We start from the raw sequence: 15,598 nt of genomic DNA on the forward strand, positions 1-15,598 counted from the left end.
TCGTGCATGTTGCCGATTTATGCTACTCATGATTTCATAGATACTATAAACATCCCAGACTTGCAGCATGGTCTGAAATTATATACTCTTAGAAAATAAGGTTCTAAAACAGTGTCCGAAATAAGGAAAATGTGGAGGTTATCCCGAGGATAACTAAAGCATAAATTCTGCTTGTCCTCAATACATTTTGGTTGTCCCCATAATGTGTCATACTTTTGGAGGTAAAATATAGTGGTTGTCCAGGGGATAAGTACATAGCTCAATGTGGTTGTCCCCAGTGATTTTTGGACAAGAGGACAAGAGGATAAGTACTTATTTCGAACACTGTTCTAAAAACAGGACAGCTAGGGTACTAGGAAAGGTGCTAGAATCCTAAAATGGTTCTTTCTGGCTTTTCAGAATCTGTTTCATGTCTAAAATGGTTCTTTCTTAACTTTGCAGAACTTTTTTTTGTTGTATAACTTTTAAGGTTCTACATGTGAACGGTCTTAGGTTATACTTGTGACCCTCTTTCGTAAGAGTGTACTGCAAAACATGCATCATGGTTTCATAAATAGCACTCTCTGATTTGTTGTCTTGATTTGTAATCGAAGAGCGAGCCAATCATGATAGAGAGTTTTGTCAACAAGTTTATTTCTAGTTTCAAAGTAGCTACATGTTCATTTGAACAAATTTTAATCTGCACCCGAGCAGTCAGTGCACATTGACATTGAAAAAAAAGTAGTCAAAAATACCTAATGACAATATTAATGACTTATCCTACACATTTAGTTAATTTTTTTACCCTTTACATGGAGCTGAGATTACAGTATAATCCTTTAATTATTGCCTATCAATTGAGCAAATATGCAAACAAGAAATGTCTTTAACAAACTAGAATTACGCGGTTCGTAATTAAGGTGACCCCCACAAAACTATACACCACATGAGGTCACCATATACTATCACCGTACCAAGTTTGAAGTTGATCGGTGATTGCGTTAAAGCTGCAGAGTGGCCAAAAACCACATATCACAGAAGTTTTGTTTTTGAACAACTCTCTATATCCAAGGCAAAAAGTGCACACATAGTAGTTGAGCACTTTGAGAAGATATTATTGAGAACACTTGACATAATTAGATCCTCGGACTTGCTGTAAAGCATGATATTTCTGCTGCATTAAAATTTCATGTTTAGGAGAAAACCCGGGGAGAGAACCCATGTTTCTTCAACATGAATTTTTGCAAATTTCTACATTTTCTTAAAGGCCTTTAGGAAGAAAAAACTGATTTGTGTACATGAAATTTTCGCGGATTAACTGCACTTGCAAAATTTGTGAAATTTTCATGCGAACATTTCATGCTTACAGCAGATCCCATAATACACATATGGACCATAATGTCCTCATCCCAATGGCATAGTACAATAACCTCAATTAAACAATCATAGTGTAAAATTTGACCTCAACTTGCAGAGTACGAGTTTTTGTACCAAAATCAAAGGTCATTCAATGAATGTACAAATGTATTGGGCTTAAAGAACTGTGGCCTGATAGATGAGCATGTAGTGGATCCTAGTGATATAGCTGTGTCTATTTCTGGGGCAGACTATTTCTACCTCAAATATGAGCTCCACAAAGAACACTGGCGGTTCAATGTCCTATTAGTGCATTTCCACGTCATGCAGATTTTTAACACTTTCTGCACAACTTGCCTGTTTACCACGTACAACATCAGGAACAATTAAGACCCTGGATCAAAACATGCTTTTGAATGTAACAAACCCCATTTTCAAATCAAGACCTCAAAAAATAAAAAGTGACTATGGTTACAGACATTTGCAAGAAGTCAAAATTTATGCTAAAATAAGATAAATACAAATTTGACTTAATGAATTTGGAAATGTCTGTCATCTTGTATGCTCAAAAGGTTAAACCACAGTACTATGTACCAGGGGGTGCAAGACATGGCTAAATTTGTAAGGAAGCAGAAATTTGCAAAGCCAAGACATTATACTTTATCAGATCTATGTTGGCTTTTATGTTTCAGCCTCATTCCAGTGGCATAGTTCAATAATTTCAAATAAACAATCATAGTGCAAATTTGACCTCAAGTTGTAGAGTATGAGTTTTGTACCCAAATTTTCAAAGGTCATTCAATGAATGTACAAATGTATTGGGGTTAAAGAACTGTGCCCTGATAGATGAGAATGTTATGGATGGGTGTTGCAGACATGCTATGCAGACATCTACTGAAACTGATCAGATATCTTATATTTTGTTTTCTAATGTATTGACATGTTATAGTCTAGTAACCATATTTGAAAGAAATATGTCAAATGCATTCAGATGACTACAAATATACCTACAATCTTGAAAAAAATAGTTGGCACACTTGTACTATACAATTGAAATGCATGCCTGATCAAAATTGGAGAGGGAATTGATACATGCAAGTACAGACTCCCCCTGTATCCCACCCTTTCCCACTCCCCACCTTGCAATGTTGGAGGGTCTCACAGATCTGTTGACAATATGGCTTGGTGCCTTGGTCCAATGTTGAATTGGGGGATGTTTTGGTCCAAAAGGCAAGCAAAGTGTGCCAACATGTTTTTTCCAGGATTGTATTATTGGTTTATAGATTCCTGAAATTGGTTTCAATAAATCTTTTGGTAAATATTGCTTTATGCTTGCAGGAACTGATTTAATATATAAACTTTCTATGTACAAAGTGTATGGTCTATGTAGTTGTTACATGTCCCACATCTACACACATAGTATTGAAGGACTACCTAAATCCTTCAAGTTTATCTTATAAAGTTTAGTTACAGTTAAACAAAATTTACCTTGAAATCACATTTAAATCAAAGCTTTGATGTATCATTTTGAGCAAAAAATGGGTTATTCCAGCTGAAATTCATGGAGGACTTAATTTCCCACACAAGGAGTGTGAATTTCAAATGGGGTTATCTGAATGGATGATTCCATAGGGTGTATGAATTTCATCTGGAATAGCTCATTATGGTGACAGTAAAAATATGCTAACCTTTATTCTGTATTGGAAATTTGAAAAATAGTTTTTTCATATTGTTCCAATTTCTTTACTAATATCACACATAATTATGCTCATTTAAAGGAGTATTTCGTGATCATAGCATCATCATTTTATGACATTTTCACCGAGGACATTTTACAGTAGATATCCACGAAAAAAGCTTATTCCCAAAATTTCAGTTGATTCTGATTTTGCGTTTTGCGAGTTATGCATGATTATGTGTATTACACTGCTCCATAGACAATGTGTTGTAATTTCGTTCTGGTATACCAGAACAAAATTCAAAGTTCACGATATCTTTGCTAAACGAATTAATCTGCAAGAAATTTTTTGTACATAAACATTATGTAGCTAGAGGTTTCCAGTGATATAAAAATCTCAACTTTTTTTTGAGAAAAGTGGGGGGATGATACTGTGAATCACAAAATGCCCTTTTAAAGCACATCTCTAGAACTTACTGCCCTTACCTTTCCTAGGTCATTGAGACAAAACCTAATATATGACAACAGATGCACTATCAATTAACATTTTGGATGATAAACTCTATATAAGTTGATTTATAAATAGTGTATGCTCACTACATCCATCAGATTTTAGGATTCCATGATGAGTGATTTATCGCCATACCAACATAAATATCATAAACTTCTTCATTAATCATTTTATAATGTTATAACTGACTATAACATTCATCTTGTGGACAGTTCTTGTCTCCTAGATGCCTTCACTCACTGTCAAACATTATGGACCACAATGGCCTCATCCCAATGGCATAGTTCAATAACCTCAATTAAACAATCATAGGGCAAAATTTGACCTCAAGTTGCAGAGTATGAATTTTAGTACCCAAATTTTCAAACATCATTCAATGAATGTACAAATGTATTGGGGTTAAAGAACTGTGCCCTGATAGATGTTGTGGATCCTAGTGAAACTTGATGCAATGATTCCTGGAAGCTATGGGGGACACTTCACTGAAATTGTGAGACATGCACTTAACTTTCAACCCCCTCACCCTATGACTCTATGATCAAAGACATGATTAATAAAAATTCGGGAGGGGGCACTCCCACTTTGAAGGTGACGCGTATATAGGGAGACCCCCTTTTTCACCATCGTTGTCAACCAAAGACCCTATTACCAGCACATGCTCTGTTGCCCAAAGACCAGGCTATTAAGACCCCGTTTTTCACCATCGCTGTCACCAAAAGACCCCATTACCAGCACATGCTCTGTCACCCAAAGACCCCATCTGTCAATCAAACTTGGGCATGATTCTTTATGAATGTTGTTACATCGAGTTTCTGAACGTGGTGGTACAACAGTGTGACTTATGGTTAACTTTGCCCCTTCAAATGTACGTACCGTCTCAAAAGTTAGGTCTTAGCAACACCTAGAAAAAAGGTACTGTAATTTTTGACCATTTTCTGTGATTACTATTCTCCGATTGGCACCAGATGAATCAACCTTCCTTTTATGCGCTACACCAATGAAGGGTAGTGAGGAGTTTGAATAAGGGCAAGCACATCTTCCAATTTTTTAATGCGTTGGGTACAAAAATTAATACTTGACAATTTGGAAGTCAAATTTTTAGAAATAAAAATATAACAGAACTATCTGGGTGAACTATGCCATAGACCATTTCAAGTCAAGATCGGAAAAGTTCAGAAAGCCATGCTATTTATTTAGTGAGCTAGGGGGTCAAAATTATGGTTCATATTTGCAAAGCTTACCTCATCTTCAAACTGTTTCCCTTCAAAGAAATTTATATCCATATGTGCTGAATACCTCCCTTCACTAGAGTTCAAAGTTCCTCCATCACCCCTCACGCCGGAACTACTACCACTGTCGCTGCCAGTATTCCAGCGCTTGCGCATCTTTGGGTTCAAAGATGGCTGCCCACTAGAGGCAGATCTTGTTGTGAGTGTTTCACTTTCTGGCCCCATACCATCAAAACCGCTATCACAGTTTTCGCTCAGGGCCTGTAATTTCAGTTCATTTTCATAAGCTTGAACTAATTCATTAGACTGATCAGAGTTTCTTGAGTTGTTACGATCAGATTCTGCAGGCGGTAAAGCAATGGGTCCACCGCATAAAGACTTGTTGTTTTCTTATTGCGCTAATTGGATCGTTTGCATCCGTCACAGAGTATGTAGCTTGACTGTCGGTGTAAGTCCTGGGTCTCGTATTTCCATATCATATTCCTGACAAGCTGAGTTCCTGTTTTCGTGCAGAGAATCGTTGCTGTGTGGCACTTTACCGGCATTGGCCAACCCAAAATGGGAACTGTTTTCCTCAACAAACTTGGCACTTTTTAGAACACCTTGTTCCATAACAACTTTGGCCTGTTGCGGGGTGTTTGAACTTTGACTACTGCTGGCTACTGAGCCTGCTTCACTTCTCTTCGATAGAGTTCGTTTTGGTGAGTTAATTCTTGGCGAGTTCAACTTTTCCTGTTTCTGCATCAATGTTTTGTCACCTAATAAATCCAACTGACCACGGATAGCGTCAATATCGGTTTCTTTATACTTTTTGGATTGTTTTTTATTTAAGGAATGTGAATGGTTGCTTTCATTCCAGTTACCATGGTTACCATTTGACTCCAGACTGGGCAGCATAGCATTAATGTCATCCTCTTCATCGCTGTTTACGTTATCATAGTAGGATTCTGTGAACATAGACCTGCGACTGGCTGAGTAGGTTGCATACTTGATGTCTTGTCCACTGTTTCTTGATACAAGTTTGCGACGTACACTTCCAGAAACCGCAAATTTACCTATCGTGAGAAATGAAAGTAAACTCTTAATTTAAAACATTAACTCTTTAAGGTTTATACTTTATTTCTGAAACTTAATCATGCTTGGCAACATTTATTTTCATTTTTTACGAGCCATAGGCTATTACAATTGAAATCCATACAGCCCTATGGCAGACATGTCCTTAATCTCTCACACAGGGGAATAGATTTAAAATGGAATCGCCCATTCAGGTAACCCCATTTGAAATTCACACCTCCTGTATGGGAGATTAAGGTCATGTCTTCCATACGGGGTGTATAGATTTCAATTGGAATAACCTATTTTGGAGCAGACGACACTGAATGGGTGGTTCCATCTGAAAGTCACACCCCCTGTGTGGGAGATTAAGGTCATGTCTTCCACAGGGGGTGTATGGATTTCAACTGGAATAACCCATTGTATGTTATCTTGTCACATTATCAGAATACATGAAACATAATATGAGCCAAGTCATCTATACATGATGCTTTCCTGTGTTGTAAATTATACATGCAGGTAGTAAACTTACTCAAATAACTGATCTAAAGTTTGTTCGGCTTATAATTGGCAAAAGACTCATAACATCATGTAATGATATAGAATGGCATGCATGCTGTTGGGTGCAGGGCAGGTACTTACACTAGTTGCGCATTGCATAATGTGTGACGGGTGCACGCTTATCGACTGCTCAGTGCCAGAAGTGGGTAAGTGCAAATTACATGTTATTCATTTTGGTAACAAATGGATGGTTAATGCGCCCACTGCGCCCTGTGCCCACTAATCGTACTCAAATTCAGCTGACGCACGTTCAGATCTGGCGATATCGCTTATCATACATGCATACACGTGCAGTTTCTTGTGTGTATTCTCACGCTATTTATGCTGGTGAATTTGGAATGGAAAATCAAATTTGGCACTTCAGAAAAATCTGTCATGCTAGTTGGATTCCTTGTATTATTTCCTTTCTGAAAATGTATAGTTGTATGTATTTATCATCATTACTTTTAAAGATACATACAAACAATATTCAAAATTTCCCACTTTGAGTGATCCTGTAAATTAAAATTTGACTGAAATCGTACATTGGGCTATTCCAGTTGAAATCCACACTACCCCTGTAGAAGATTTTGGAAATATGTTTCACATAGAGAATATGTTTTTCAAATGCAATTGATCAGGGTTAATAATTTTGAATCTCATACTCCCTCTGTATTATGGCTTTCCCTATATCTTCCACAACTGGAGTGAGTATTTCAAATGTAAGTTACCCAATTGTCTATTGTATTCAAAATTCTTACTCCCTCTGAGGAACACTTTAGTTAAATCTTCCGTAAGGGGAATGTTGATTTTAAATGGAATAGCCCATCTATTAATCACTTACTTCTTAACTCTGTAGATCCTGTTGGTGTGCTAGTACATATTGGTGTATCATCTGAACCTGAGAAATACTCATCACCCACAGTGATATCATCTATATTGGTTGCAGGTAACTCATCATCATCATCACTGAAGTCAAGATGGTCTTGGCTAGCTGACTGGCATGACTGAGGGTTGTACACTAATGCTGATGGCGCTGGAACTTCTGTACTTTTACTCAGACAGCCGGACGAGTTGGAACGTTTTAACTTGGGGTTATCTGTAGGCTGGAATAATACAGAAAGACGAATAGAATTGTGAATAACAGTAGATAAAACTTTGAATGGAAGGATAGCGCACAGTAATATTCATGTGTATAGGAAATTGAATAGCTTAGTCTCCAGGCAGATTCTTCCAGACAAACATTGAAATATGCAAAGAAAATAGATCTTTTAAATACTAAATAATTCACAGTAGAAACAAACATATTCAAATGCAGAGAAGATATCTTACACTTCCCACAATGCATTTCTTCTATTTCAATTTTCTGTACTGATTTACTATATGGAGCAACATGGGTCGATAGTGACAAAAAGTACCTCAATAAACATAGTGTATCCAGATCTTGCAAACTATGTTATTTCTTGACTATCGAACCATGTTCAGTCAGTCTATTCTCAAAATGAAAACAAAGTGAACCTGTACAAAGTAATAGGAGTGTCATTTGCTGTAATGAGGTGATGCGTCATGTTACAAAGGATTCTGGGAAGGGTGAGATATTTTCTCTGGCGTGGGATGGTCATTACAATGTGTAGGAAGATTTTGAGCTCAATTGATGTAGAATCGCAAGTAAATCTGAATTAATTGATGATACTAGTGCTAGTTATACAAGTTGACTTTCATTTAAACAATATCATAATACAACAAAAATGTAATCATGCAAATTGTCTAAAAATTGAATTAAAATTGAAAACATGCCAAGTAAAGGATATAACAAGAAAACTAAGAATTACTGGGTTATTCCAGTTGAAATCCATACACCCCTTATGGAAGACAAGTCCTTAATCTCAAACACAGGGGGTGAGAATTTCAAATGGGGTTGCTTAAAGGGGTGACTCCATATGCAATCTGCTTCACCTGTGTGAAATTTAACTGGAATAGCCCAATGGAGCATTGAATGAAATGCTATACCAGTAAGGATGTACTAATTTATATTGCAGAGATGCTTCAATGGTTCCTGTTAGAAGACACCTAAAATAAATGGCTTCCAACTTCTTTCTTCCATAATTAAGTTGAAAAATGAGCCCTAACTTAGCGCCATATTGGCATGATTAATTTACCAATTTAACACCTAACACACCAAGCATGATATTGTATTACATGCGGTAATGTTTCAAAGTCCCTATCATAGCATTCACACGATCGGAAGTAAAGGAGGAGTAACATTTGGTATGAATAAATCTGATTGGAGCAGCTGGTGGAGTGGTGACCATGTAAACAATGGTTAGAGTAAGTTAATAGCTGTTAACAGAAGTTACGCCACCCTAACTTCACCTTTTATTTGAGCCTGGTCCCATCAGGGCCCAAGTGTGTCTCCACACAGAGTGACCTAAATTCTTGTGATATTAATCATGACAAACAATTATATTACCAAACTTCATCAAAACTCACAAAGCAAAGAAGAGGGAGTAGAGGGGGCAAAGGAAGGGAGGAAAGGAGGGTAGCTGCCCCCTGTGAGAAGTCTTGCCCACTTTGACCCCTAAAAGTCCTACTCTACAAGCAATATCATCATCAGCATCCCGGATCAGCATAATCAGTTTAAGTCCATCATCACAATTCCACCTTTGTTTGAGAAGTTGGTCACAGTAGCAGCAGTGTGGACACATGGTTGGAGTAGGGAAAAGATTTGTTAAATTTTGATTATTGTTAGCGGAAGTTTACGCCTAGGAGTATAATTACCATGTGAATATAACTTATACTAAATTCTACAATTTTCATCAAAGTCTGAAAAAATGTTAGTGAGAGGGAATCAAGAATGATGAGACAGCTGCAGTTTGGAGCAAAATCAGTTTCTTTTCTTTTTTTTTTATAATAAGAACCCTATTTAGCCTTTGGGTCCTGAAATATGATAGTTTTTATATACACATACAGAGTAAATTAAAATGAAATTATAAACCCTTCTTTTGGCTATATTTAACTCAAAACCAACTATCCCATCCCAGATATTGGGAGGAATAATTATATGGGGTACCAAATTGGTTCCTTTGAACATGGTCATAGGTTTGCTGGATAAATGCTTTTGAGGTAGTTGTGGGTTAGGGTTTGGGTTTAGGGTTAGCTAGAATTCTTCTGAGTGTAAGAGACTTATTTCAGTCTCTTACACACTATCGCATTCGTGATCCTAAACTTTTACACTGGAATGACCATGGTCATAGGAACCAATTTGGTCCCAAAATTTAACTGATATTGGACCATGTTGTATTACTATGCGCATTTGAATACATTTTAATTGGTAAACTACATTGCGATATTCCATTTAATATCCATACACCCCTATAAAGACTTGAGCTTAATCTTTCACATAGGGAGAAGGCCCTGGAGAAGGCCTATGTTTTTCAACTTGAGTTACTGCATGGGTGACTCCTTTTAAAGTCAACACCTCATGGGTGCAATATTAACTTCATTTCTTCCACAGAGGGTATATGAATATTAACTGGAATAGCCCATTTTAAGTTATCTCAAATTTGTGTGGCAAAAAAGAAACAAAATGATTGATCTCTGTGAAGTACATTTTATTTCTTGAGTGCCCCCCGGTCATTTTCATAGTTATTGTCATCATTATCATAACATGCCTCCTCCTCCTTCTCCTCATCATATGAATCACTCGAAAACTCAAAATGCTACATCAGAAGTCTTCTATTCTATCATGTCAAATGTATACATGTGGTAAACACTTCTAAATATTTACTGAATAAGTTCAGAACTCAAAATAACTAACACACAGTGTTGATGGATACTCTCCTTGCATTCAAAGATTAATATGCATATGCAGTGCATAAATGTGTGTTTTGCCAAGCTGTAAACATGGGAAACAAACTATCCTCAAACTTGGTTTCCATCATACAATTCACATTTGTAGGAATTAACCATCTTTTCCACACTTGGCAAACAATTGGTTACAAGCATAGTTCAATAACCTCAATTAAACAATCATAGTACAAAATTTGACTTCAAGTTTCAGAGTACCAGTTTTTGTACCCAAATTTTCAAAGGTCATTCAATGAATGTGCAAATATATTGGGGTTAATGAACTGTGCCCTGATAGATGAGCATGTAGTGGATCCTAGTGAAGACTACTGAGTTTAATTACACTAATTTGATTTCAATTATGTTATTAATTGTTTTTTGAATTCATTTGATGTGGAGCATCGGTCATCTCAGTCCATGACAAGTCTGCAAAAGGTCAATCACTATCGCAGATCCAACCCCTACCACAAACTATGAAGTGCAAAAGGATGATACCCTAACCCCTAACCCATAACACAAGCCCTAACCCTAAGGCCTAAAAAAATCGTTTGATTGGCGTAACCCGACCGACCCTAAACTTTTTTTGCAGAAAAAAAAAAGGAAAAAAAAAAAAAAATTTCAAAAATAGAAGAAAAAAGTTCCAAAGCCCTACATCAAACGCAAAAACCTACCTACCCTATTTTTTTTAATGTTATGCCAATCAAACAATTATTTTTTAGGCCTAATACTGAAGCACCACATGGCTTTATATCCTAATGAGTCTTGAAGATCGGGTTAAAGTAACTTTATCATTTATATCATATCACAAATTTCCAGTACCAGTTATTTTCATTTTATTAATTAATTAATATTATTATCATTACTATTTGCTCCCATAAATTGATACACGTCATGTGCCCGTCAATAGACCCCCTTTTTTGAGGCAAATCTGACACCCAATGACCCCATTTTTCATTAGCTTACACCCAATGACTCTCTTTCTTTTTAGAAATTAACACCAAATCTGCACATTTTTGCACATTTTGAACAAATTTCACATTTCTGTAGCCATGTCAGCTTCATCTTTCTGCACATTTTTGCCCAGAAAGTTACCCTTTTCACTGTCAATGACACCCAATTTTTAGCGTTCACACACTGCATGATCCCCATTTTCTTGGGGCCTCCACTGAAAGACCCCCTTTTTTGGACAAAGAATCCCCATCGATAGACCCCTAGTGTCATATGGTAGGCACAGGTACACCAATTTCATATTCAAGTGCCACCTCACCCTTCATCTGATGCACTGAAATTGACAAAATTATTGAGATGTTTTCATGTCCTCTGTAATTGCTCATCCCCTGTTCACCACCCAACAGTTGATGTCCAAACCTCAAGGGTTTAAATGTAGCTGTAAGTTCCATGCTTCAAAACAAACAAAATAATTGAATAACTTGCAACAGACAGAAACTTCATTGACAAAACAAATGTACAATATTTTCCCCATTAAATGAAGAAACACATTTACTATTTCATCTCCCAACACAAACAAAAATGCATGCAATGTTGACAGTAGCAGCATTGGGTGATTCTAGTTAAAATCCATACACCCCCTGTAGACAACATGACCTTAATCTTCCACAAAGGGGGTGTAGTCTTTCAATGGATCATCCATTCAGGTAACCTCAATTGAAATTCACAAATCCCTGTGTGAAAGATTAAGGTCATGTCTTTCATAGGGGGTGTGTATCTCAAGCGGAATAGCCCATTAAGCCTGTGTCCATCTGTCAAAGTCGGCCAACTGTGCTTGGCATTTAACGGCGCTAAACACAAAATCTTGGAGGCACGTTGTAATGAAACACCATTACACCTCGACAGAACTGTCCTGTACAAATGGCGAGCTGTTAGATTTGTTGATAGATCTGTTGGTGGAATCCATTTAGGGTCTACTGATGTTGATTTCCATGCTTGTCTGGCTTTCAGGTTTCATCAAGCTAGCCTCTATTTGTGTAGTTGTTTGTTTACTAGTGTGCAAGACTAGTCCTAAAATAGAGTAATGCAATAGAACCTTATAATGGATGCTAAAAAATAACGAGTAGAAATGTTGAGTATAATTATATGGAACAGTTGAACTTGATGAGCAAAATGCCCGGCAAAATGTAACCAATGTTAAGCAAAAATTTTAAACGTTGAGTAAAAATTATATAAATTTTGTGCTTTTAAATTTCTATACCTTTAGGCAACTAAAAAAAACCCACAAAAAAACCTGGTTTGGTGCTGGCAGACGGATCTTTCAACTTGAGTTGGTCTTTAGATTCGCTTAAAATGCTGTTGCAGTGAAAAAAGTTCATTTTGGCATTTGCGAGGGCAGCCAGGTAATTTTGCTAAGGCCTGCTGGGGCACCAAGAATACATCGAAAGAGCAAAAAAAATTTTCTTACGCTTTCTTAGTCAAAAACGGTCCACTTTTTTTGGGAAGAAAGTCCAATTTTCACAAAATTGATCCACTTTTTCAAAATCAGCAACACCCTGCATACGGGTCTGCTCAAATCCAAATAATTTTCACGTCATGAAAAGCCCTATATGTTGAAGACATTTAGACAGACCAGAAGAGCATTATCATCTGGGTTTACGCTTTTAAGACCGCAACTATTTTGCTGTTGTGACTAAGTCTCCATCACTTTAAAACATCCATAAATGTTATGTTGCTCATATGTAGCATTATATCAAGGCACAAGTATGGATTTTAAACTCTGTTCCTTCTCATTAGTTGTATTCACATTGTCGGACGTACGCCCGGCGGAACTTGGTCAGTGCAAGTTGCTAGGAGTAGCAGTAGGCGCTGCCAGGAGTAGTGGTAGTGCGATCGATGGTCAGCGTAAATTCCGCCAGGCATACGTCTGACGATTTACTCCTAACAAAAGTCAGGAGTAGTGAGCTGGGTGTAACCTCCACCAGGCGTAAGTTGTAATGTGAACGCTGCTACTCCTAGCACCCGGTGTAAGTTTGGCCTTTTGTTGGTCGGAACTACGACATTACATATTGCGAGGTTCAAAAAGGTCACTGAAACACCGGAAGTGGTACCCGATATTTACGCCGACCAGAAGTGAATACTTGGTGGAACTGGTCGGCATAGTGTAGGCCAGGTGTGGACACGCGATAGGAGTAATGAAAATATTTGTGGAATTTTGATCAATTTTAGCGTAAGTTTATGCTGGGTGTAACTCGAAATGTGAACACGACTATTGTCATGTTCATGTTTTATGGTTGAGCAAAAGAAGCAATTAATTTGGTTGTAAATTATGATAGAAGAGACGGAAAGTTGTGAACGTGTAAATCATTGTCACTTGATATGGTAATGTTTATGTGACGATGCACATCAAGCGATGCAGTTTGCCTTTCCTGAAAGATCCTTTACAAACATGACAAATGAAAATTAATCTCAAAATCACCTCACCCGCCTCATTGCAATTTTTCACAACATTTTGTCCATGAAGTTGACTGGTTCATGGTTGTAAGTTCAAAATAAAATTCAGGAATTAAAGTCTCCCAGGATTTTAAACAATTGAGAACCAAATAAAGAGATTATTATTACCATCAATGGTGACAACAGTGGCAACAACAACAATAACAACAACAACAACAACAAACAAGGACATCAACAACAAGGAAACCAATAGTAACAACACCTGTAAGTGCAAACACCTTCCAATAACAACAGGAAGACAAAGTTTTGAATTGAAATCTTTTACTCAAACTTAGTTTTACAACTTTTAAAAAGATTTGATTCAAAACTTTGTGCTTTTAATAACTAGATGATTGAGAATATTCACTATTTTAACAACAGGAAGAGCAACAGTAAATACACAGACAACAACAACGATAGAAGAGCACAAACAACTTTATAATGTTAATAGTATTGAGTATTGATTAAAAATTTGCCAAATCGGTCTGGGCTAGACTACTTTGTAGCGATAAACAGTTCACCCCAGCTGATGTGAACTTCCGCAAAACACAATATATTGACTGCCATGCCCAGAGAAAAGGGACTTCCCCCATGCATCATAGTTTTCGTAAGGGGTGGTTCCTTTATGAATATAATTTTATTGCAAGGTGAGTTGATTAGTTAATATCGGAATTTCAGAATTTGAATTTCAAAACAGGGTTACAAAGTATAGTAGTTATAGCCTAGACTCTGTGTTACTACAAGGTGCATTGTATATGAAATAGGGCCGTAGCAAGTTTGAACAATTTGGGGCGGCCATCACAAATGTGGGTCACCAAAAGACAAATATATGCCCAAATTGAGATATAAAGAAAAACATAACAACTTTCTCAAAAGCTACGGCTATGACCTCCCCGGCCAACTGCTTACTACGACCCTGGTAAAAATATAAATACATACAAATATAAAATATCATAATTTCTATTATGCATACAAGCTAGAATCACAAGAATATCCCTTTTTGTCAATCCAATGATCTGGCTATTCCATCCATATGTCTAGCAATATCATATAGCACAAAATACTGATAGGAACCATCTATTTATCGCTTAATAATCATACTTCCTCTTTCTATTTCAACTAATAACCACATTGTAGTCGTGTGTGATGACACTTTGCACCGACATCTATGCTTTGCATAATGATATTACATACAAAACTTTTTCTAGACTTTCTTAGCAAAATAACCACAAGACATGTTTATACTCATTTGCTTGCATTCTTCATAAAGATTTCAAATCTGAACAAGAATTTCTAAAATTTTAGCATGTTTAAAATTTTCAGTAATTTTTTGATTTAGTGACCACACACTCCACAGGGTGTTGACTGCAGATGACAAGTTTCACATTTTCTCTTAGAGGAAGCCCCACCCGATTCTTCTGGGGTGAACCAAACTTTCTGGGAGTTTAATGTCCTTGCTCATGTTAGGAAAATGTTGCCAAACAAATACTCTGGCATGGTATAAACATTACCATTAGTTAAGTCACTTGTCAATTGTCACTGATTAATTTGATAACAAGGCAGGTTTGATTCACCACAGAAGAACTGCTCTGGCAGGGCTTCCTCTTCAAGAATTCTTTTTAAATACAAACAAGCCTAATATTGGTTTAGTGGTTTTTGAGATAGCTCTTGATATTTTGGTAAAATAATCTCAAAACTTTTAAGTCTTAAAAGACTTTTTATATTGAAGCCTATGGCTATCACACAGAGCATTTGACAATGTGGGCTAAGGTGACGGGAAAAAACCCTGTTCTACGGGCGGACAGACCTTTTGGGTCGGCGTTCTCTTGTACAGGCCCTTAGAACAGGGTGTTCTTTTTGTCGCCTAATAGACCCTACTTGATTGACTTCCCGGATTGACTTGTCCTGCGCTATAATTGGCAAGGTGAAGTTCACAATACACATGTCTATTGGGTCAGTCCATGT

General features: G+C 37.0%; 1 protein-coding gene across 1 annotated transcript in view; it reads right to left on the reverse strand.

Moving 5' to 3' along the window:
- The window catches only part of LOC140156568 (rho guanine nucleotide exchange factor TIAM1-like), a 128,312-nt gene that overhangs the window by 56,346 nt on the left and 56,368 nt on the right, over window positions 1–15,598 (reverse strand). Inside the window, exons 4-6 of the mRNA XM_072179508.1 lie at window positions 7,191–7,452; window positions 5,178–5,808; window positions 4,766–5,141 (exon numbers count right to left, since the gene is read on the reverse strand). Of these exons, the coding sequence (XP_072035609.1) occupies window positions 4,766–5,141; window positions 5,178–5,808; window positions 7,191–7,452 (1,269 nt within the window). The remainder of the gene's footprint in view (window positions 1–4,765; window positions 5,142–5,177; window positions 5,809–7,190; window positions 7,453–15,598) is intronic.

Source organism: Amphiura filiformis, chromosome 7 (assembly GCF_039555335.1).
Source record: "Amphiura filiformis chromosome 7, Afil_fr2py, whole genome shotgun sequence".
Classification (NCBI taxonomy): domain Eukaryota; kingdom Metazoa; phylum Echinodermata; class Ophiuroidea; order Amphilepidida; family Amphiuridae; genus Amphiura; species Amphiura filiformis.